The following is a 23727-nucleotide window of genomic DNA, read 5'->3' on the forward strand; positions in this document are numbered from 1 at the left end:
TTAAATCTACAGAAATGGATAAAGAAAGATAGGTGGCTTTTTCTCAGCCAAAGATATCAAGGAAACATTTTATTTTCTGGATATTATGCTGAGGTGAACTCGGAAAGAAAAGTCATCTCGATATCTCTAAACCGTCCCACCTGGGGGCCAATTCCTAAAGTTAAGAGGGGCTACTGTCTCTACTTCAGTGCCTCACGCCACAGTGCGTGAAATAAGGAAGGCAGGGTCGTATCTCCAGTGGTGCAGATGGTAGCATGCTTGCACCCGTATGCAAGAGGGCCTGGGTTCGAGTCCCGGTGGCGACAAGATGACTTTTCTTTCCGAGTTCACCTCAGCATAATATCCAGAAAATAAAATGTTTCCTAGAAATGGATAAAGACAACATACTTATATTTACAATATAATGGTATTTTCTTTCGATACAGTCGAATCCCGTTATAGCGAACTCCAAGAGACCGGAGAAATCATTTCGTTATAATGAAATTTCGTTTCAAAAGTGTTCCAGGTTTTTGCATTGTTGCTATGCAAACTTACCTGGGGGATTAAAAAGTGTTTGTTAGGAAGAAAAATTTTTTCGTTATAACGGTCATTAAAACGGTCGAATGTATTTTAATTTTTTACTAAACTATTTGAAAGTATTTTTAAATTTTGGATCGTCTTGGGGAGGGCACGGGTCCTCTATATTCTCTCCTGCGTACTACGCTTCTAGTCACAAACGTATGAAATCAGGGCTGTTACTGCGTTATAAAAGATTTTGCAGCAACGTATAAATAAAAAAGTAGGAAAAACTTATATCTTTATATATATATATGCTACACGTGTGTAGGCAACATAATGCGGGGAATTCTGATTTCAAAAACAAGGAAATGTGTGTGAGGAGAGCAATTCTTGGATTTTCAATAAATAAATTTTGTATTTGGATCAGGGGCGTCGGAAGTGTTTTGAACCTGTGGGTGCTGGTCTTGAGATTCATGTAGGAAATTTCGATTTTTGAATCAATTCTGTGGGTGCTCGGACCCGTTCTACAAACTTCCGTGGGTGCTCGAGCACCCACAGCACCCCCGGCTCCGACGCCACTGCTTTGGATTCAGAATAAATATCATTTTATTTATTTTAACGTTTTCTCATAAAAATGCGCGCAAATGTGATACTTGATTTTATGTAGGATTTTAATTTGTTATATGATATATATGTGCTAAATAACTCATTTAACACATTGAAAGGCAGACATTTATCCAAAACCCGTAGGAAAAAATGTGAACAGGTGCGCGCAATATGGGAACCCTCCCGCCACTTCAAAGAAAAGTTGTCATATCGATTTGATGTATGTATTTACTCTCATCAGGATGTTTTTATTTTTAAGAAATTCTCTCGAGACATCTTAAATCATGTTCGTTATCACCTCCACGGGGAGGGGGGGCTGATCAACACTTTAGGAACACTGTATCAAGGTAATAGACGTGAGGAAAGAAAACTCTTTTCAGATACTAGGTATCTCTTAAGGGTGGCAAAAATATTATTCGTTTGAGGCGGTAGAATTTCTAGGACCGTCCCGGCATGTTCTAGCCTTCACACTTTTCAAATTGAATTTCATCACCGCATAATTCTCTTGTGTAGGCCTCGGCCAAGCAATTTTGAATAAATAAATTTCTTCCAATAATTCTGGAAATATTTTTGATGAGTTAGGAATTTTAATGAATTCTGAAATGCTTTTTTTCTCCACGAATTCTGATTAAATTATTTCTCATCAATATGCTAAAATTATTATTTCTCTCCTTAATTTTAAAATTGTATCTTTCAACAATTTTGAAACAATTTCGTTTATTCTGAAATTAATTCTTTCATTGATTCTGTGAAATTATTTCTAATTATTTCTGAAATATTTCTAATTATTTCTGAAATATTTCTAATTATTTCTGAAATATTTCTAATTATTTCTGAAATATTTCTTTCATTAATTCTGCAATCATTTCCCTCATTAATTCTGCAATCATTTCCCTCATTAATTCTGCAATCATTTCCCTCATTAATTCTGCAATCATTTCCCTCATTAATTCTGCAATCATTTCCCTCATTAATTCTGAAATTATTTCTCTCGTCAGTTCTAAGATCCCTTTCATTCATTCTGGAATCATTTTCTCATTAATTCTGAAATAATTTCCTCATTAATTCTGAAATAATAATTCCCCTGATTAATTCTGAAATAATAATTCCCCTCATTAATTCTGAAATAATTCCCCTCAATTATGAAATTACTCTTCCTCACTAATTCCCGAATCATTTCCCTCATTAATCCTGAAATTATTTCTTAAAATATGGTCACAAATTATTCACACCATCAGAGTTACAACAAGCGACATCTCTTAGCAGATACAGAAACTCATTATTCGAATTTTTTTCCGACGTTGGTAGTAAACAACTACTACGAATAGTCGGAAATCCACTTTGTTTTCATTTTTTGTATTAAAAAAAATCCCTTTCCCCACGTTAAGTTTGCAGCGATGGCGGTCGGTAAAAATAAGGGTTTGGCGAAAGGAGGCAAAAAGGGAGTCAAAAAGAAGGTGTAAGTGTGAAAAATTTTATTCCGTAATCAATCTCTGTGTTAATTCGAATCATTGGGAAGATGTCTTTTATTTCGATGGTTGATTGTCGTGTGGATGGAAACGGATTGGACAAGTATGGAGTCGCGTAATGACTGGTCATATGTAGATACATGCTTCGTTCTGTGTTTGAGGTGTAGTATCTCCGCGAAAAGTGGCTAACAAATGATCGAAGTGGCTGGTGTCTGATGTCTGGTCAATTCGCGATGTGGCTCGAGACACCAGACGTCCGACTTGGACATATGTATGTCTAATCGCGAAGGTGTCTATGTCAATCTTGTATGTTGATCATTTATTCGTGTTTATTACAGTGGCGGTGGATGTAACCAGAGGCGGATTTATGAGTTTTATATGGTCTAATTTTCTTGATTCCTGAAATAGGCCGCCTCCATACATTCGTGTTTTTGTCACAGACGTGGTTCCCTGCAGTGCCGTCTTAATGCATGGGCCCACCCGGGCCTCATAAAAAAAATAAGAAGTGGTTGAAATTTTTGAGAATTTACCAGGTAAAAGGCCTCAAGCATCACTTGGCCCGGGGGCTGTCGATGCTCTGAAGACGACCGCCCTGGTTCCCTGCACATAGGTCACTCGCATACTCACTTTGTGACCGCTGTAGGTTGCTCTTTTAGTCACTCACTGACATGGCACCTTGCTCTCTAGCAGAAATAGGGGTTAATTCCCAATATACCGATATCGCCAAGTTTTAGCCTGCATTAAAACATGGTATGTTACCAACGCTATCATCATGTGCTTGCACATTGTCTAATGGGTTATTGTTTTGGTGGCTCACTGGCCTTGCGGCGACAGCATCTATCACTGGATAGGGAATGCATAAGTTTTTAAATTAATTTTTATTTAATTCTTGTAACTATATTCCATATATGCAGTAAAAAGGACACATTGGTGGCCATTTGAAGTTGGTTTTCTGTGGTTTCAAATTAAAAGGTGTAAATGTGAGCCGATCTCCCCGTTTAAAAGGCTTGCTGCAATGAAAAACAGGCCTACAATGATATACTATTAAATCATTACACTTCATGCATGGTTAGAAAAAATTAATGACAGGTTGCAGCATTACAAGTAACTAATATCATACAGACAAACTTCACAGAAGGTTCACTACACGCGCACACACATTCCAACGTGTATCAGTTTGTTAGTTCACAGGCGTAACGTTAATTGTCACCATTGTGTCAAATAACAAAAAAGGCATTTCATTTTCGGTGGGGGAGACAATTTGCCAAACATCCAGCGTCCTTGTGACATCTGGAATTGGTGAGATGACTTTTTTGCTTTGACCATATGTCCTATTTGGAGCAATGTTTTTTGCAGTGATTTGATAGGAAAGTAATGACAATAATTTAACTTACTGGTTGGTGGTGATTGGCGACTTGGTGCTATTAGGCGATGTCTTTGCATGATGTCACATTTCTAAAAAGTGGAAAAATGCATAAGGTAGAAAAATTCTGTAAAAGTGGAAAATCCTTACGATTTTACTTCCATTAATGAAAAAATACATTGTTTTCTTGAAAAATCTTTTTTATATACCTAGGATTCTATGGATTAGATTGCATAGGGGAGGTGATGGGACAAAAAGAGTTGGGAAAACTGATATATATGATGTAAATGGTATTGCAATTCATGTGTCTGATATTGTATGGTGTATTACAGTGTTGATCCGTTCACGAGGAAAGACTGGTATGATGTCAAAGCACCGGCGATGTTCAGCCAGAGAAATGTGGGGAAGACGTTGGTCAACAGAACCCAGGGAACAAGTAAGTTGCCATTTCTTTACCTGAATGTTTTAAAAAAAAGTTTCACTTCTGTTGCACATTTCCTGTGACGTTACGATGGGGGGGGGGAAGATGCGATGATATATGTGTAGCCACCAATGAAACACATAAAAATTCCCAAGGGTCCGGAGAGACATTGTTTTAGGCTGAGATTCCGGGCAAATTCCAGGTACCAGGTCGCCATGGCAACTAAAAAGTTGGTGTTGGCACATATTTTCGTGCATGATAACTGAATTGAAGGAGTGTGAGGACTTCACAAGATTATCGGAAACTGTTTGCTACACTGGCGTAAGAAATTTAGAAAATTTGCAGACTTGGTCGATTATCTCTAGAACTACTGTACCGATTTTAATGAAATTTGATATGTACATACATTGATCACAATACAAAACAAGTAACCATTCAATAATTGTAATACACACGCATGATCGTGCGTAACACTCATTGGAGTTGAAAGGTATGAAACAGCGGTTGCATAATAAACAAAAAAATGGGTTAATAGGGGGTATGGGTCCCCTCTTACAGATATACAAGGTCTCACAGCGTGATTTCATACTTGAAATAAGGCAGTTTATCATTTCCTGTGGCAATTCGTCCCACTTGTTCAGCAACACTGTTTTCATTCCCTGGATGGTTCTCGGAGGGGGTTGCGAGTTGCAATTGCCCTCCCCAGAGTGTCCCAGACATGCTCTATAGGGTTAAGGCCTGGAGATCAGGCTGGCCAATCCATCCGGCGAATATCCTCACTCTCTAGAAAATCGTCGAGCAGAAGAGCTCTATGTGGCCTCTCGTTATCGTCCATTAAAATGAACTCAGGGCCAACTGCACCCCTGAAAAGGCAAACATAGGGCTCCAAGACCTCATCCCTATACCTCACACCAGTCACAGTGCCTCTTTCAAAGACATGGAGAGGTGTGCGACCATCCAACATGATGCCCAGGCCATTAAACCTCCTCCGCCATAATGGTCGATTTCGCGGACATTGGAGGGTAGGTAGCGGGTCCCTGGTTCTCTCCACATTAGCGTACGGCAAGAATCTGTGTTTAGGCTGAACCGGGACTCATCAGTGAAGAGAATGGTCGCCCATTGATCTATACTCGAATCTCTGTTCTCTACACCATGATAAACGGATTCTCCTGTTCGTAGAAGTGAGCGGGACGCAAACAGCAGGTCTTCTTGCAAACAACTCTCTCATGAAGTCTTGGAAACAGTCGCCCTTGATACACGAGTTCCTGTGGCTGCATACAAGTCACGAGAGAGCTGAGAATCTGTAGCACTCCTGTTACGCCTCGCTATAATCGACAAATGGCGATCTTCTCTGGCCGTCGTGGCTCTTGGACGGTGAACCCTTGCCCAGGCTTTCTCTCGATGGATTCGGTATCCTGGAACTGTTTCCATAAGTTACACACGACCTTAGGCGTTAAATTGAAAACTCTATAAATCTGGACTTGAGAATGGCCTGCTTCTGGCCTCCCCACAATTCACCACCTCATTCCATCATCTAAACGTTGGTGGTTACTCATTTTTACTGTTACAATTTGAAAATAACCGATTGCTGCAAAATATCACCAAGAAATTCGCCGAGGTGTGCTAGCGAACGAAATGCGTCTTAAGTCTTAACTTACGCCCTCTTATAAAGCCTGTTTCTCTACTGGCTCCGCCTACACACGTGTACGCTTACGTATTTGACTTACAAGATTTTCATTTTTGTCTAGAAGCAGTGGTTTTACATTCAGTTCAGTTCTTTTCATAAAATTCAATAAAATATGCAAATTATCTTAATTTATTTCACCAGTGTAGCATGTTAAAGGGTGGCAGGGCTCGGCACGGGTCACTTTTTTCCCTAAAAGTCACTTTTTTAGAAACTGGTCACTTTTATTACGTATTTTCAGGCCCAGGTCACTTTTTCCACTTTTTTAGCAAAAAACCTCGGTCTCGCGCGCTTTTCTGCTGTCAGTGTTTTTCTTTTCTTCAAGGAGGAACTTTACCTGTTCAATATCGCTAATTTTCTCCCTCCCTTCGTTGAACTACGATCGAAGGCATCTTATCTTCCCGGGAGCATACCGTGTGACGTCAGCGGAACTTGATTTCAAGGCGCTTGGAAAAAGAAAGCTCCTTGGTTAAAGAATCGTCATTTTATGGAAAAGCCGGTCGGAAAAAAAACTAGCATAAAAGGCGTACTTACAACAAAGAATTCCCCCCCCCCTATACTACCATTCTTTCTTATTTCCCCACGTGCTCACTCGTTCTTTCATTTTCATATTATTTTAAAATTGATCCTTTATTTTATTTGTTTTAAAAATTTTTAGTCCTATAAGGGCCGAATTCCTTTCTTGGAGCATCGAGCAAGTTACATTTGTTGTTTGTTCTATCGTTACTTTTGTTAATTTTTTAAAATTTTATTTGAAATGACGATTAGAGAGCCCGTGCAGAAGCTAACTTATGCGCAGCGGGAGAATACCAAAGCGCGCATTATTAATACGTATTAAGCGTATTAATACGCTTTGGAGAATACTCTTGTAGCTGGCCAAGGTTAAAGAAGCTCGCATGTATTTTGAATTTACTTACAATAAAAAAAAAATCATCCGATTGAAAATCGCGATCTATCGACAAATAAAATTCGTACTATTTTTCTAACTGGATTTAAATCTCAGCAAGAAACCGTACCCCCAAATTTGATCGAAAGGAGAACTATTTATGAAAATATCACAGAATCCTGCAATTCAACATTTAGTTTAACACAAGGGTTTCCAGATCAGATGAAAATTTGTCATCAAGCTGATAAAAACTCAGTTAACGTGCATGCGAGCCGTAACTAGAGGCGGATTTAACGATGGGCACACACCGAGCGCGCCTTTGGCCCCTACTTCACATTTTTTTCCTAATTTAAAGGGCCTAATATTAATTTTTTTTATTCCCGGGCCGTAACTTAATTTAGAGCATCTTCACGATACTGATTGTTGACTTAATATTGTTTTTCTTTTTTTTTCCCTCCATGCACGTGCGGGAACCGGTTCCGACGCTGTATGCAAATCGGCGGCGGCGTACCCTCACGGGAGCACGGATATATAGACTGGTTTTTTCTCTATAGGTGAGATGTCTATTTTTTCCGCATGGATGTATGTCGGGATTCGATTTGTTTCTCCCTTTTGATTGCCGGCCGTATTTTTGATGAACGAAAATGATCTTGTTTTTTTGTTTTTGCAACTTTTATGGAAAAAGAGTTCAAAATGAACTTCTGATCATTGTTTTTCTTCAGCTCAGTCGGTACGCTCTGCCCCCCAACAAATATCGACATCTTGCGCGCCATTCTTGATGTGTAAAAAAATCTTATTTTTAGACCTCGGGAGTTATTAAAACGTTTGTCTCGAGTCTGTTATGACCGCAATAGGAGAGGGCGGGGTCTGGTTCCACGGGTGTTGAACGAGGAAAGGTGCCGAGTTTACTCATTTTCTGTTAAAAAGAGTGGATACCGGCCCCGAGCGATAGTAAATTTTCGTTCGTACTTGCGACCCGGATTGCTACATACCGTGATCAGATCCAAAAACGGGGGGGGGGGCGGCAATGCCTTGGACGGCGTTTTTGATGGAATGGTATATTTAAGAAAACGCAATAAAAATTCCTTTGCAAAATTATCGAATTTCACAGTCAAGGGGCAGTAAAATTACGTTTCCCCGCCAGAAAAAACAATTGTATTACGGCCATGGTAAATCGGGTGTCCCGGATGGGGGCGAATTCACTATTTTTGTTCGTTGAAAGTTACGGGAGGAGTCAGCGCTAACGTGGCGACTTGTTTTCGCGCTAAAATAGGTAGCCCTGACAGCAGCATCCATAAACTCTGTATGTTGTTGATTCGATTTTTCTGTTCATTTCATCCTAATTTTCCGTATTTCCCGATATATTTCTATCGATTTTCGCATATTGCCGCATATTAGGTTAATTCATATTATAAATTATATATTTTTTTGTAATTTTTTATGTGCCCTTTGTCAGCCATCTTGAATTGACTACCGCAAAACGGCGATTCCTTGGCGCGAAAAAAAGTCGCCACGTTGGTGCTTACAAGGTTCATGGGAAATTTACCGGGTAAGGCCGCTGAGTCTATTTTTCTGTTAAAAATTACGGGGGGAAGGCCAAAATTATACTTTTTCCAGGGGTACAGGGGTGGGAACTCTGCGCCAATTGCGCCGCACAGCGCCAAAATTAACATCTTGTGCCATCCTACTCCAATAGTGTAATTTCGTATTTTTCTGCGCCAAATAGCGAATTTTGCTTCAGTATGCCCGGAATTTTGGGAAGGACGCCAAAAATGTTTTCTTCTTGCTTGCCGCGAAACGATTCTTTCCGAGAAGAGCGTGTTTTATTCCACTGTACTTGAACTATCGCCTTATTTAAACTATCGGCTCCTGCATTGGGCTTTCCATCTCGAAATCCCGACATTATCCGTGATCGTGTAACTGAAGATGGTTTGGTTTTTTTTTGGTCATTTAGCTTTAAAACGCAAATGCGAGTCGGTTTCCGTTTTCAAAAAAAAAAAGTCGCCACTGGACGCAGCAGAAATTACTGTAGTCGATCGTCATTGCGTCAAATCCCGATGTTTCGTGAAAAAAAATTTCATTCCGGCAGTAAGAAGCGCATGCCCGCCGATTGCTAATTTAGAAACTTTGCTGAATAATAATCGTTAAATCGCCAATGTTGCCGATTAATGAGTGTTAAATCGCCAATGTTGCCGAATAACGAGTATTGAATCGCCAATATCGCCAAATAATGAGTGCTTAATCGCCAAACATAGTGTTGATTCTTTGAAATTTTCTCCCATTTTCAACAATTTCTTTCCGAGTATAAAAAAATTGAAAACTTAAATAGAAAATTTTTAGCCCATTTGAGGAGCGGCTGTTCCAGACAGCAAATGGTGCTCTCAGTAAGCAAAAATCATCTTGAATAAACTGGTGCGAAAAATATTATGACAGCTGCTCTTTCAAACAAGGTGTCAAAAACCTGAAACAACAAGTGCAGTTGTTTTATTTTGAAAAGGGGCGAGGGTTAACGAAAATATTGTTAATTTCGCTGCTCCAATTTATAAATATCTGCTCCAAATCCTATAGTTTGCTGCTCCAAAACTGCTCCGAATCCTGAATTTTACTGCTCCAAAGCTGCTCCGAAATGGACTTTGTCACTTCCCGCCCCGGGGGGTAGGAACACTGCGCCAAAATTAACATCTTGCGCCATCCTGCTCCAATAGTGGTTTCGTATTTTTCTGCGCCAAATAGCTAATTTTGCTTCGTATGTCCAGAATTTCTTAAAGGACGCCAAAAATTTTTTGTTCCTTCTTACCGTGAAACGATTCTTTCTAAGAGCGTGTATATATTCCACTGTACGCCTTATTTAAACTATCGGCCTTTCCATCGTGAAACCCCGATAATATCCGTGATTGTGCAACTGAAGATAGTTTGCAATGGTCTTTCAGCTTTAAAGTGCAAATGCGAGTCAGTTGCCGTTTAAAAGAAAGTCGCCACTGGAAGCAGCAGAAATTACTGTAGTCGATCATCATTGCGTCAAATCCAGATGTTTCGTGAAAAAAATTTCCATTCCGGAAGTAAAAAGTGTGTTTTCGCCGAATTACGAATGTTAATTTAGAAACTTTGCCGAATAACGAGTGTCAGATCGCTAATCTCGCCAAATAATGCGTACTTAATCGCCAAACGTCGTGTTGATTCTTCCGAAATTCTCCCCCATTTTGCAACAATTTTTTTCCGAGTATAAAAAACTTATAGAAAATTTTTTGCTCATTTGAAGTGCTGCTGTTCAAGACAGCAAATAGTGCCCTCAGTAAGCAAAAATCATCTTAAATAGACTGGTGTGAAAAATTTTATGACAGCCTCTCTTTCGAACAAGGTGTCAAAAGCCTGAAACACCAAAAACAAAAAACAAGCTGATGAAAAGATTTTTGATAACAAAAGACAGTGCAGTTTTATTTTGAAAAGGGATGAGGGTTAACGAAAATATTCTTGTTAATTTCCCTGCTCCAATAAATATCTGCTCCAAATCCTATATTTTTCTGCTCCAAAACTGATCCGAATCCTATATTTTGCTGTTCCAAATCCTGAATTTGCTGCTCCAAAACTGCTTCGAATCCTGAATTTTGCTGCTTCAAAGCTGCTCCAAATGGACTTTGTCACTTCCCACCCCTGTGTTTCTGGGTAAAGGAGTAAATGTGGTTTTTTTTTTTTTTGCAGGGGTGTATGTTGTGTGTAAAAAAAGGGAAAATATATATTTTTACAAATTTTTCTCTCAAAGCAAACAATTTCAAAACTGGTTTATTTTCTCCCTCACCCAAGGACAGTATTATTTTGGTGCCCCCGCCTGTAAAATAGTACTCGCCCACTTTTCCCAGTCCAGCCATAGGTGGAGATAGACTTGAAGGTCTTAGGGGTGTGGCACGATGACAATTGATATACATCATATATATGTATACATCAGTAGGCTCTGTCATTGACGCTGGGGGGGAGGGTGGATTGCCCCTCCCTCAACATATAATAATTAAAATAATTTAGTTAATTTAATAATTTGAATACTTTATTCAATTTAATAATTTAAATATTTTATTCAATTTAGTAATTTAAATATTTTATTCAATTTAATAATTTAAATATTTTATTCAATTTAATAATTTAAATAATTTATAATTCAGTAATTTAAGTAATTTTTTAATTTAATAATTTAAAATGTTAAAAATTTAATTTTATGGTTTTTAATCATTAAGTAAATTTCTTAAAATTTGTTGGAACATATTACACAAACCTAGGTATGTAAATCAAATTTGTACTAGTTAAAAAAAGTTTGAGTACATTTTGTATACTGTCATTCATAGCATAACGTGAATGAAAAATCCACTGGAATGTAGATGGGACAAATTCTCTCATCAAATTTTGTGTTATTTCATTTTTTTCCCTTCTTTGAATGTGAAAAATTTTTCCCGCTTTGAAGTTTTTCCTGCTTAAATTGATTTTAAGATGGGTTGTGCAAAGCAACATGGGGGAAGGCATTGCTGCTGTTACTTAAAAGGGATGTAATGTAGTTATTCTCTCACTCATAGTTGTTGATAAATTTGATAAGTTATTCAAAACTTTTCTGGTTAGCAGAATGCGTTTGAGTTTGATTTAATTATTTCTATCTATTATGTAAAAAAAGCAATTTCAATGAGTTCTATTGAAATGCAAAGTTAAAACTAAATTCAATTTCAATTCATTCAATTTGGTAATAAAAATTCATTGTCCATTTGGTCTCTCTCTAAAAATATTTTGGTCACTATTTGGTCACTTTTAAACATTTCGGTCACAATTTGGTCACTTTTTCAAACATTTTGGTCACTATTTTCACTAATTTTGAGGCCATGATCCGTGCTGACCCCTGGGGTGGTCATTAGGTCTCGGGCAAGTTTATAAACCACTATGTGGATACAGAGCGGGCATTTATTCTGGGAACGGAAATGTCACTTATGTGTGCCCGATCTATTAGCCGAAGCACATTAGAAGCAAATGGATGCTCAACAATTGATAAATTGGATTTAGATTCTGCCTAGCATCCACTGTTAGCTGGAACATTCTTTGCATACCCGATGAGATGTTTTTCCAAATTAATTTTTTTGGCAGAAGACAAGGACGTCGTCACTGTTCTCTGCACCTTTCCGACACAGCAAAATTCACACATGCCCACACCTGATTACTGCAAGTGTAGATCCAGGTGGCCGTCACACCTGGTCATAGGCACAGCTATCATTCCCTGAGGGATCTGCAAAATGGCAATGAAATACAGCATTGACACGATCATGTTCTACTGAACCAGTGAGATTGTCATTCATGAGTATAAAATGAAATATAAAAGGGCATTGCTAAAAAAATAAGCTACTTCAATTTGAGAGTTAAATTTATTTGCAGTTTTTCTCTTAAAGATGGTATATGGTATCGCTAGCATAACCTCGAGCTCAAAGGTGTCTACAATTCTCAACCTGTACTAATACTGAACAAAATATAACTCCTGCAAATGAATGGCCAAACCAGACTAAGTAGCCCTATCTATTTATCTCACCTGAAACAATTTAGTGTGTTTCTTAAAGAATATTAACACTCGTATTTGCAAAGAGGAAAATCCGAAGTGTCTTAGCACTCTGCCCTACAAACGACCACATTTCCATAGAGAAGAGAGATAAAGCGGAGAGAGCGCGTTAACCCTCTTCCTTTTCGGCAAAAATCAATGATTGGCTTAATAAAATGACAATCAGCAATGTTTTTCATTGGTTCTAGCAGACATGTAAAGTGGCTGGATGTTCTTTGTTAGAAAAAGATGAAACGCAAGTATGTTGCAACAAATTGTACGTACAGTGTACTCCCTGTAACTTGACACCACAAAAGTATTGACAAACGACGAGTTAGCGGGGTTTCACTCTGAATTTTTCTACACTATTCAGTTTTTATACGGCAATTGTTTGGCTTTTTCCTGACTGCGTGGAAAGTGAGGTATCACATCTAGTGCTTTTAGTGCATTATGGAGAGATGGTGCAGATGCTTCTTCATCTGAACTTTGTGTGATTCTGTTTCTTCGAAACATGAAGCACTTGCTTTGGTTGATTGATTCTAGAATATCGTCGTCTGCTAAAAGTCCTGAGGTTACAAGATCAGAGTCAATGCTCATAAATTCATCGTTGATACAATCACCCAAAGTGCTTGCTATTTATGTTTTTTCCACGCTCAATCTGGGAGGAATTTTCGGAGAAATAATCGTTTTCCAAAGACTCTGAACAAAAACCAACATGACGGAAGCAGTTCTGAATATCATGGCACTCATTCCTCAGTTCCATGCAGAATCAATCATTTTAACTGCATTTAAAATAGAAATTTTTGCATCCATTCTAACATCCACAAATTCACAAATTTTTTGTCTGGATTATCGAAGTACCCACATATAACGTCAAAAAATTCTTCGAATGGTAACACGGGAAACTGTAAAAACCAGTGGGGACAAAAATCGTAGTTGAATTAAGCCAAACATGTATCGAGTTAGAGCGTTTCCCCTTCATTGAAATCAGTATTGGGCCAACCAAGGGAATAACAGATGTTGAGTTATCCATGTGTTGAGTTACAGAGAGTCTACTGTACTTATATATTTTAAAGAAGTGTGCGTCTTACGATTCCTAAGTGAGGAAAAAGAAATGAGAGATGTATCTCAATTTCTACGTGTGGAATTTTTGAGCAATATGTTGGATTGTGATAATGACAACAGCAATAGAAAGTGGCCATGACCTCGCTGTTCGTCCTTCAGGATATCCTCATGATAAATGGAAATACAACTTTATCTTGAGTTAATTCATACTACAAAAAACAAACAAATGTGAGCGAAAATATAACATGCAACCATTTGAGGGAAATTTCCTCAATCATACAGGGTCACCGTATCCAATCAGATTCAAGAAATGACACTTGAATTTGCATAATACACAGTTGAACAATCTTATTTCAAATCTGGCAGCAGCATGAGAATCTGCAGTGATTGCTGGATGTTCTTCTACCATTGCGAGGGTTGTTATTGAATCCCAAGCTCAAATTGGGGGGGGGGGAGAAATATAGATAAGATATTTATTTTCCCCAATGAGATTGAGGTGACCTTCCGATCAATGGCGCCTTCATTTCTAACCCCAACAACTTGTTAATAGAAGTAAATTGCAATATAGCAATGTGACTGGAGTTGGTGAATTAGAGGGTACAACTGCCAGTACAAAGGTTGGTGGTTCAATGTAATTCATTTCTCCTCTTCTCCCCCCCCCCCCCTTTGTACTTACATCTTCGATTTTTTTGGATGATTGCTGATTAATTTTTCTTTGTTTTTCACTTGTATTCAAAGTTGATATTGAGTATCCAGTTATTCCCCCCCCCCCCCCCCCCCCGTGAGGGTGGGACAAACAGAACAGTCCGAGGGACTGGAACAATTCTCATTTTTTCATGTTATAAATTCACTATAGAGGGGCCCGCCAAAGGTCCCAGCTAGGGTCCTGCTGCAGGCTGTGTGGGGGAATGATGCAAGCCTTCATGGCAATTGGTTATTTTTAATTACTTATATTTTGGGGTGAAGGGTTGTGTGCTTGCGGCCTGATTTTGTTGTGGTAATAAACAATGGGTGCCTATAAATTTTTTTTTTTTTAAATTAGTAAAGTGCTGGTTTCAGGTAAAGCAACCAGGTGTAAGATGATTGCCCTAACCCAGATTTCCATGTATCATGAGAAAACCTTTTTTTTTTCCTAGAGAAATTTACCTGTTTGGTAAAATACAGTAATGATTCATGTTCCCAGTTTGGGGCCGATCATCTGAGTCTCAGTGCAACACCTTGTCACGATGCCAGCAGCTAGTTTTGTGTCAGGGAGGAAACATTATAAAAATGGATTCATGCTGACAGTTGTTTCCACCCCCCCCCCTTCCCGAGAAACTATTTCTAACGACTGTAGCACAAATCTCAGTGGTTCAGTTTCACATTGAATCAAAGGTCATCTTTGATGCCTGATTCGTTTTCATGTGTAGCATTTCAACTCGTTTTTCTGAACAATGAACATAGTAACTCTGTTAAATCCATTTTATATGGGATTTTTTTTTCTCAATATAGAAATAGCATCTGAAGGTTTGAAAGGAAGAGTGTTCGAGACGTCACTGGCAGATTTACAGAACGATGAGATCGCTTTTCGCAAGTTCCGTCTCATTGCGGAGGAAGTTCAGGGAAGAAATGTGCTCACTAACTTCCACGGGATGAACTTGACGACTGATAAGTTGAGGTCAATGGTCAAGAAGTGGCAGACGCTCATTGAAGCCAACGTAGATGTCAAGACTACTGATGGCTACCTGCTGAGGATGTTCTGCATTGGTTTCACTAAGAAATGTGCAAGCCAAGCTAAGAAGACCTGTTACGCCCAACACACACAGGTATGTTAAGTGTCCGTTATTATGTAAGGGATGAAAGAACTCTTATTTTTATTATTATTAAGACTTTTGCCATAAATGATGTAAAAATTACTAGGATTTTCTGGGTCCTTATCAAATAAAAGTGGGCTGTGTATTCACTGAACGAATTTTCACTAACATTTTGGGCGTTCGACATGTCTGCATCAGTGACTCACCTCACAGATTTATTATGTATTTACAGTTGGACCCAGATGTAAGTGATTCCGTTTTAACATTTTTTAGACGTTTCTGTGTGTATATTTGTTAATCTCAACCCGATATGATTTTCTCAATTGAACGAATAAAAATGTTTCTATTGTCTGATTTTTGCCAAATTGGAGTTCAATTGTAAAACATTGATCATGTTTATATAAATAAAACTTGTATGGGTGGTCCCACGAGTTATGCCATCACCTGCTGGTCTTTTCCATGGTATAGCAGAAATGATTTGCAAGTCGCTATGTGACTATGATAACTAGTTAAAGAATCTCTCATTTTTTGACAACAAATCAGACGTTGGTTTTTGCACAAAATAAAATAAAAAATACATATGTTCTTAGACACAAAGGGTAGAAAACTGCTTTATTGATTAGTGTGTCTCAGTTGGGGGTTCTCAATCTATAGGTTTTACATATCTACATACAATCCTGTTATCCTTTTGCGTGTCTTTTCATTTGACATCGTAATCTGATACAGAATTGTTTTGCATTTAAACTAGCCTATTGTAAGTGATATCACTTGGAATACAGTAACATTATCTTACTGAGTCCCCAAGAACCTACAATGTGTAGAACTTGGGTTGCTACTTAATAAAATGAACCAACTCTTTAAATAAAATTCGTACGCATTCTTTTCCTGAAGTTCGGATATTTCAGATGTTTTAGGAGTCGATATTAGATTTACAAAAATAATTTACATGAATGCCTATTTACAAATACAACGCCACAACAGGCAAATTGCCCAACGAGGCGGCTGACTTAAGAACATCATGGATCCCCTACCTACTACTGCTACACCACACATGCACCCCCCCCCCCCCGCGGAACCCCCCAACGAATCGGTATATGCGGGAATGTGCGTGTACGTGTAGTGCAACCTGACGTAAAGTTTGTTTCTGTGTAATGCTTGTTATGTGTAGTGCTGTCATCTGCCCCCAGTTTTACTAACTATGAGTGAAGTGTTATGGTTGAATGATTTACCGTTGTAGGACTGTTGCTCTCTGTGGCGAGACTTTTGAACGGGGAGATCGGCTCGCATTTGCGCCTTGAAGTTGGGAACCACAGAAAACCAACTTCAGCCGACCACCGCTGTGGGGTTCGAACCCGGATCCTCGCATCACGAGTCCGGCACTATAACCACTCGACCACCACAGCGGCAAATTTGGAATTGTCCATAATTTGGCTAATTCTCACTAATGTGTGTGTTCTTTTTTTCTACAGGTGCGTCAAATTAGGAAGAAGATGGTCGAGATCATGACCAGAGAGGTGACTTCATCTGATTTAAAAGAAGTTGTCAACAAACTGTAAGTTTCTAATAGATAAATGCATATTTTATAGCTCTAATGGGGGGATGGTTTGTGTTTAAACTAATCTTTTGTCTCTTGTAATTCTTGTTTTGGATTCAGATCAATGCATACCTGCCAACTGTTTTGATTTGATCTTATTTAGTAAGATTTTAGCTAGTGAATATGATTATATGCTTTTGCTTCTAAAAATTGGTTTTTTTTTTTTTGCCGAATCTTTAAAATTGAGATTTTTTTCTGCCTATGTTGTGAACTGGTTGGCATTAGAAACCATCAGTGGTTCGTTGGTTGACATCAGTCTGCGGAACCTAGCCAAAAATTCCCACTCTCCTTGCGGTGAGAAAGAGTGGAACACCGCTGGGAGCTTTAGCGGCAATTTCAATTGTGCATCTTATGCACCGAAACTATGTTTGAAGCCGCCTCTGTTTTGGACAGTACACTGAGTGATGCCTTCCCCCCATTCATCTGATGGATCAATATTTTTCCGAAATTTTCATGCCATCTTAACTCTTTATGGTTTCATGAAAGATGTAGCGTTTTATTTTTTTAATTCAGGCCAATTCCGAATTTTCTAAATGAATTTGCGCCAAAAATTGAGTCACATGTTTTTGGTATTTAAAATAATGTACCATTATTTTTTCATTATTTGAGTATCGTCAAAATTTTACCATGTCTAAAATATAAAATTACTTTTTACTGTGGAGTTATTCAATTTCAAGAGTTTTCAGGTTTTTAGACAAAAATAATGCACTTGATTCCAGAGTGCGATATTATTCTATTATAAAAGTTCTGTTAATATTAATCATTCAGGTTACTAGAATGTTAAATTTTGAGTTACGAATATCAGATGGTTTCCAACACTCTAGCACCCATCTAATGAATTATTATTTTGTTTTCACATGATCAGGTGACTTGTGTCCTAGTGAGGGAAATCATATTTCATTTTGAATAAAACGGTAGCACAAAAATGTCAAAAGATAGAGACAAGAAGAATCTCTGGATTTCAAAAGTTGGCACGTCTGCATAAGCATGATCGGTGTCAATGTTGAGACTTTTTTCCATTCCAAAATTGGCAACCTTGATAGCAAATGCAGTGTTTGCTGGTTTTGGCAACCCTTGTCAAACCACATATTTCATTAATTTAATTTTTTGTGCATAGTTTGTTCATGGTCTTCTGCATTTCCCACATATTTTGATTGATTATCACCACATATTAGATTAATTTCATGTAATAAATTTAATTTTTGAGCAATCGTATGCGTTCCTTGTGAAGTATCTTAAATTGACCACTGTAAAATCAATGATTGGTTCACGCGAGAAAGTCGCCACGTTGGCGATGACCATGCTTATAGAAAGTTGACTTTAAATGGTTTTATTGGAGTAAGCAAGTATACTTGCCTCCTACGACAGTCTTTATTGAACCATGTAATACTGCCAAAAACATTCTCAAACTGCAAGATTTGCAGTGCCGATAATTATATAGTTGATACTTGACGAATTCTAATGTTTGTCCATGTACCTATTGTCAAATCCTCAATTAAATGATTTTTTTCTTTAAATATAAATTTCAGTCTCATTTGTATCATCAGATTTGTGTTCAACTGCACATGATTGGAAATGATATTTATAAAACTTCAATTTTAAAGCTAATGCAGAGATTTGTAAATTTTTAATTTAAAAAGAAATGTAGGCGCCATAATTTATTTTCATTTGTCTATTCACAGTATACCTGATAGCATTGGAAAGGACATAGAGAAGGCCTGTCAGGGAATTTATCCTCTTCATGATGTCATGATCAGGAAGGTGAAGGTTTTGAAGAAACCCAAGTTTGATGGTATGTATGAAAGCATGTAATTGTGTCTTAATTTCTTTTTAATGCATGAATTGAGCATTGAAATTCTACTTCCTTCCTTTAATTTTCATTGTACTGAAATTACTTCAAATATAGGTGGTTTTTTTTAAGTAGAATTATTTCTCGCTGATAAAAAATAAAAAAATTCCCTTTTTTCACAAAACTACCCCTTAAAAATGTTTGGCGAGCAGCAAGGTTTAAGCTACGGTTGTATTTTTCGCAAAATTCAAAAGAAAATCATAGATTGCTAAAAAAGTAGTTGCCACTTTCGCAAAAATGTGTACAGGAGGTACGAAACGAGAAGACATCCGACCATAAATCATTAGTGTCGTATCATTTTGGTAAAGCTTCCCCCTTTTCACTTTTTTGCTAAAGGAATTTTTTTATCTAGCTTAACCCTGGTTGAGCAGTGAAATTACTCTTCAAACTTATTTTTTTTCAGTTATCATTGGTTTAAAGTATGTGTTTAGAGACTCATTTATAATTGAAAGATTACATACACGTAACTTCCTCGTGTAATTGGTGCACTGGTTTCTGGCACTTTTAAATCCCAGTTGAGGGAAGGATTATTTAACTGAAATAGAGTAGACTGTACCAATGGCATGCTTGCAAGTCTGTATGGATGTTTTGCATTTCGCTTTGTCCAGGACATGCAGCCTGGTACCTAAATGTGAGAAAATTCTTCCTATCAGTTGAGGAATGTTTTATCTGTGTTTGTGGCAAAGGTGGATACGGGGGGAGAGTGAAGCGTCCAATCACACCACTGTTCAGTGAAAAATTATATTACCCCTCTTTAGGAGCTTGTATTTATTGTTTGGCTGAAGTTTTGTGCAGGTTTCCAACTTTGATGTCTGAATGGGAGCAGTCCCCCATTTGAAACAGCCTCTCAGCAGAGAGCAAACAGGCCTTCAAACAACATGAAACTTACATAACATGAAAATTCAGACATTTTCCATTTTTCTCATTAAAATGAAGACAAATGGCAGCTTGAGTAGAAAACAAAACACATGATTCTGACTATATGAATATGTTAGGGCCACACATTCTGACATGTACCAATTCTCTCACTTGAAATTGTTCTAGAGGTATGTTTGTGAGGTGCATATGCAGTTAAATAGAGTTAAATAGTGGTAGCAGTATTTTATCTGTTGACAACTTCTTTCCCTGCAGTGTCTAATTTTTATGTGGTACACAGCAACTATCATGGTACAATCTGGCTGTAGGAACCTTTAAGTTTTCTTTGCTTTGTGTGCAAGTCAGGAGTCTTCAACCTTTCAGACACTGCATGCCAAATTAAAATTGCCTGCAAATCACCAATTCATACTGAGATATTTATAATTGTAAGGAGAGTCCTCACACACATTTGTAAGGACTTGCTCATGTAATTACAGTGGTATCTTAGGAGCCAATGGGGCCCCAAATTGAACAGGGGCAATGGCATTCAACGCTTTTATTTATTCTGAAATAAATTTTTTTTAATGAATTCTGGAAAAAAAGTTTCTGACTAATTATTAATTTTAATCTGAAATCAATTTAAATGATTCTGTAATTATTTTGATAATTCTGACATTATTTCTCAATGTCTTGAAATCATTTATTTCAATTAATGTTGTAAATCCTTTTACTCAATAAAGCAGTACAACTGTTTTTGGTCTGTGGGCTCAATCAAATTATTTTTTCTAATTTGACCTTCTAAATGTTTTTAGCCATGTCTAAAAATGATCTGTGGGTCACGTATATCCTGCAAACCACGCATTAAAACACCCTATTATAATTGTCGATTTCCCTAATATTGTGTGATACCTCACTTTTTGTGTTTGCAGCAAGTTGTCAGATTATAAAAATGCATTTAGTAGTGCTGGAGGGGTAGATCCACATTTAATTTATTCTTTGAAAAATAATATTCATGTTGAGAAAAGGTGTCTCACATTATACACAACCTTTAACTTTTGGGACTTCAATATATTTTCTCAATGAGAAATACTTATCAATATTTCAGTTTAAGTTGAAGTTAAAACATTTTGATGCTTGTGTTGTATATTTTACTAACTTATTTGATAGCAAGATCCTGGAATTCGTGAACTTGTGTGTTTTTCACATAACTATAATAGGGAAGTATAGTTTATATTTTGCGTGAATTAAATAGATTGGTGCTAGTCAGGTGGCGGGATGACCACCATTGGCACAGTTTGGAGCGTTTGATGGTGGCCTGGTGCTCCTGTTTGTGCTTGTTACTTAAATAGCAATTTTTTTTACCATTTAAACACCCCTATGTATAGCTTGATTAGTCTTCATCGCCAGTGGCAGTTTTTATCCGGGCTTGACAGATCCCAGGTTGCTATGGCATGTAAAAGTTTCTGTGTCTTATTAAAAACGAGTCTGAAGATACAAAATTTTCAGGATTTCAAATACCCCATTGGTTTAGTTTCCATTTGAATCAAAGCTAGGTCTCATATGAGTACCTGGAATATTGTACGATAGGAAATAAGTTTCTAAATTAGCGAAACATTCCTTCTGAATTTTTTAAAACTATTTTATTGATGATAGGTTTTGTTAGTTTTCACAAGTTGAAAGTTTTGATTTTTGAAATAAGTTGATCTGTTTCTCTCTCAAATTGCAGTTGGAAAGTTATTGGATCTTCATGGTGAAGGTTCGGGCAAAAGTACATCAGTAGCTAAAACAGGTGATGAAGGTACTAAAATTGACAGGCCGGAAGGTTATGAGCCACCTGTACAGGAATCGGTGTAATAAAATGGACTTTATAGAAAACAAATAAAAAAAATTGGCTGCTTACTTTGTAAGTAGCACGAGAAATTCAGTTTTATTCTTTCATCTTCGTATGAGTCAATGATGTGTTCCTAGCTTTGTAAGCGTCATTTATATATATATTTTTAAATCTCAATGGTATCCTTATTTTCAATTGAGGGATGAGTAATTGGGAATCTCTATCACTAGAGCGAGTTGCAGTGCATAATTTTTAATTCAGTATGCACTGGGGTTGTTTTGTTTAAACCAGTGTTTCCCAAAGTGGGCGATGGAATGGTCCAAGGGGGCGGTGGAACAAAAAGTTTGGGAGACCAGGCCTGCCAACTCTTCGAATTTAGGTGGGAGACTCCGGATTTTTCATCCTTCCTCCTGCTCTCCGGATTTTGGCAGAAAATTAGATTTTACAAGTTATATAAAAGCTTTTAAGAGTTCATATACCCAAGATTATCAATCACTAGCATCCACGACAGGAAACAACTTGTTTCATGAACAGTATGTAGATGTGATTTCTCTCTATTCTGCATGGAAAGACTGAGATGGAATTATATTCTGCTCGGGGGCAATGCAAAACCTGCCTTGGGGGGGGGGGAGAAAAGAATGGAACTTTTTCTTAATTGATTTAAAAAAAAAATTTGAATTATTATTTTTGATCGAGTCTGAGTGCCGGCGCCCCCCCCCCTCTTTCGGGAGAATCTCCGGATTTCTGGATGATTCCTAAAGTTGGCACGTCTGTTAATGGCGTGTTACTCGGTGCGTCAAAAACGAGAAAAACCTTTCACTAGTTTATGGGCACCTGAAGTAGCATTCTCTCTAGTGATAAGTCCCTTACAGAGCCACTTAAGTGATCTCAAAATGTTTAGGAGATCCTGCAATGCTCTGGAAATGTGTCAGGGGTGCAAAAGCGCCGAAACGGTTCCCTTGCTACATGGTGCGCCAAGGTGGCGAATCCCTGCGCATTTACGCCAATTCTTGTTTGTGGTTCGTTGCGGTACTACTAATGCACTGTAGTGCGTCAAATACTCGGAATTTAGGAAAAAAAGAAGCATGAAAATTTTGTTCGCGGAAAAAGATATGGAAGGGGAATTTCAATTTTTTTCAATTCCTACCATCTACCACAATTGCGTTATCTCGTGACCTTCGAAAAGTAGTTATACTACCTTGAAGTACAAAGTCCTGTACTGTTATTGGTATAACCCGCGGGCTATCAGTTCCTGAATGAATATGTCTAATTTTCCGATTTCGGAGAGCTTTTTTTTACTGCGGGTTATATACTGAAAATAACGGTAATTTCACCGCTACCAATCTGCGTTCAAAGACAGCGTATCGACGCCGTAAATTCGCTCCATTTCCCACAAGATTGCACACGCGCCTTTGTGAAGAATCGAAAAGGGGATTGGTTTACTCGTTTAAATCACCGATAATTTTCGGAGATCGTTGGAAAAAAACGGGATTTGTAAAAACTCCAGCTAAAATATCCATAGTTTTGTCGTCGGCGGTTGCCGATCGTAACAATTTCACATCGCGAAAATCAGGATTTGGCGAACAAGGTCGCTTCGAGAAAAAGAAAAAAATCTCTACCCATGCAGAACCTATTTTTGGCGCTACTGACCACGTTTTTTTTTTGGTTGACAAAGCGTTTTTCACGCTTTCAACTCCATTTGGCACCCCTCCTAGAGCGGCGCCGAATATGGACGCATGGTCCGCCCCTGCATTGGTATGGGAGGGGCATGCTCTTAACAATAGTCAAAGGAAGGAGTTTTTACTTAACTTCTGTGAGATACCCATTACATATAAATGTCCTAACTTTCCAAAACATGTTGGAGAGAATGAAATGTTTGCACCCTCTCTTGTATTTTGCACTTTGTTGGGATGGTACATTACTCCCTCATGTATTGCTGGGATGTTGCTTAACATTGTATTACCAACAGAATTATCAATTATGGGTGTGATGAATGGGTTGTACTACAATTCAAAGAATTACAAGAAGTGAAATCAGTTCAGGGAATAGATAGATATTGGGCAGAAATATTCAAACTTTGTAACCTTGAAAGCAGCCCGAAGTTCAAAATTTTGCCAGTTTTTGGTGAAGGTTTTTTATCTTTAGCATGGTAACGCACACAGTGAAAGAGAGTTCAGTGTTAACAAAAGTCTGTTTTAACAGTGAAAAATCTGTCCATCCAATGCTTTAATGGAATAAGACACACAAAATCTTATG

At 37.8% G+C, this 23727-nt stretch overlaps 1 protein-coding gene across 1 annotated transcript; it reads left to right on the plus strand.

The window, feature by feature from the left end:
* Window positions 1-2412: 2412 nt before the first annotated feature.
* RpS3A (ribosomal protein S3A) lies at window positions 2413-21560 on the plus strand. The gene is made up of 6 exons (XM_089241027.1): window positions 2413-2563; window positions 4269-4372; window positions 15041-15354; window positions 16812-16894; window positions 18619-18728; window positions 21367-21560. The coding sequence occupies exons 1-6, from the start codon at window positions 2502-2504 to the stop codon at window positions 21492-21494; spliced, it is 801 nt and encodes a 266-aa protein (XP_089097153.1). The 5' UTR covers window positions 2413-2501; the 3' UTR covers window positions 21495-21560.
* The last annotated feature ends 2167 nt before the right edge of the window (window positions 21561-23727 follow it).

The sequence above is a fragment of the Pholcus phalangioides genome, unplaced genomic scaffold, assembly GCF_987345545.1.
Source record: "Pholcus phalangioides strain wild (caught in Gottingen) unplaced genomic scaffold, Ppha-v1.0 ptg000013l_1, whole genome shotgun sequence".
In the NCBI taxonomy this organism is placed as follows: Eukaryota; Metazoa; Arthropoda; class Arachnida; order Araneae; family Pholcidae; genus Pholcus; species Pholcus phalangioides.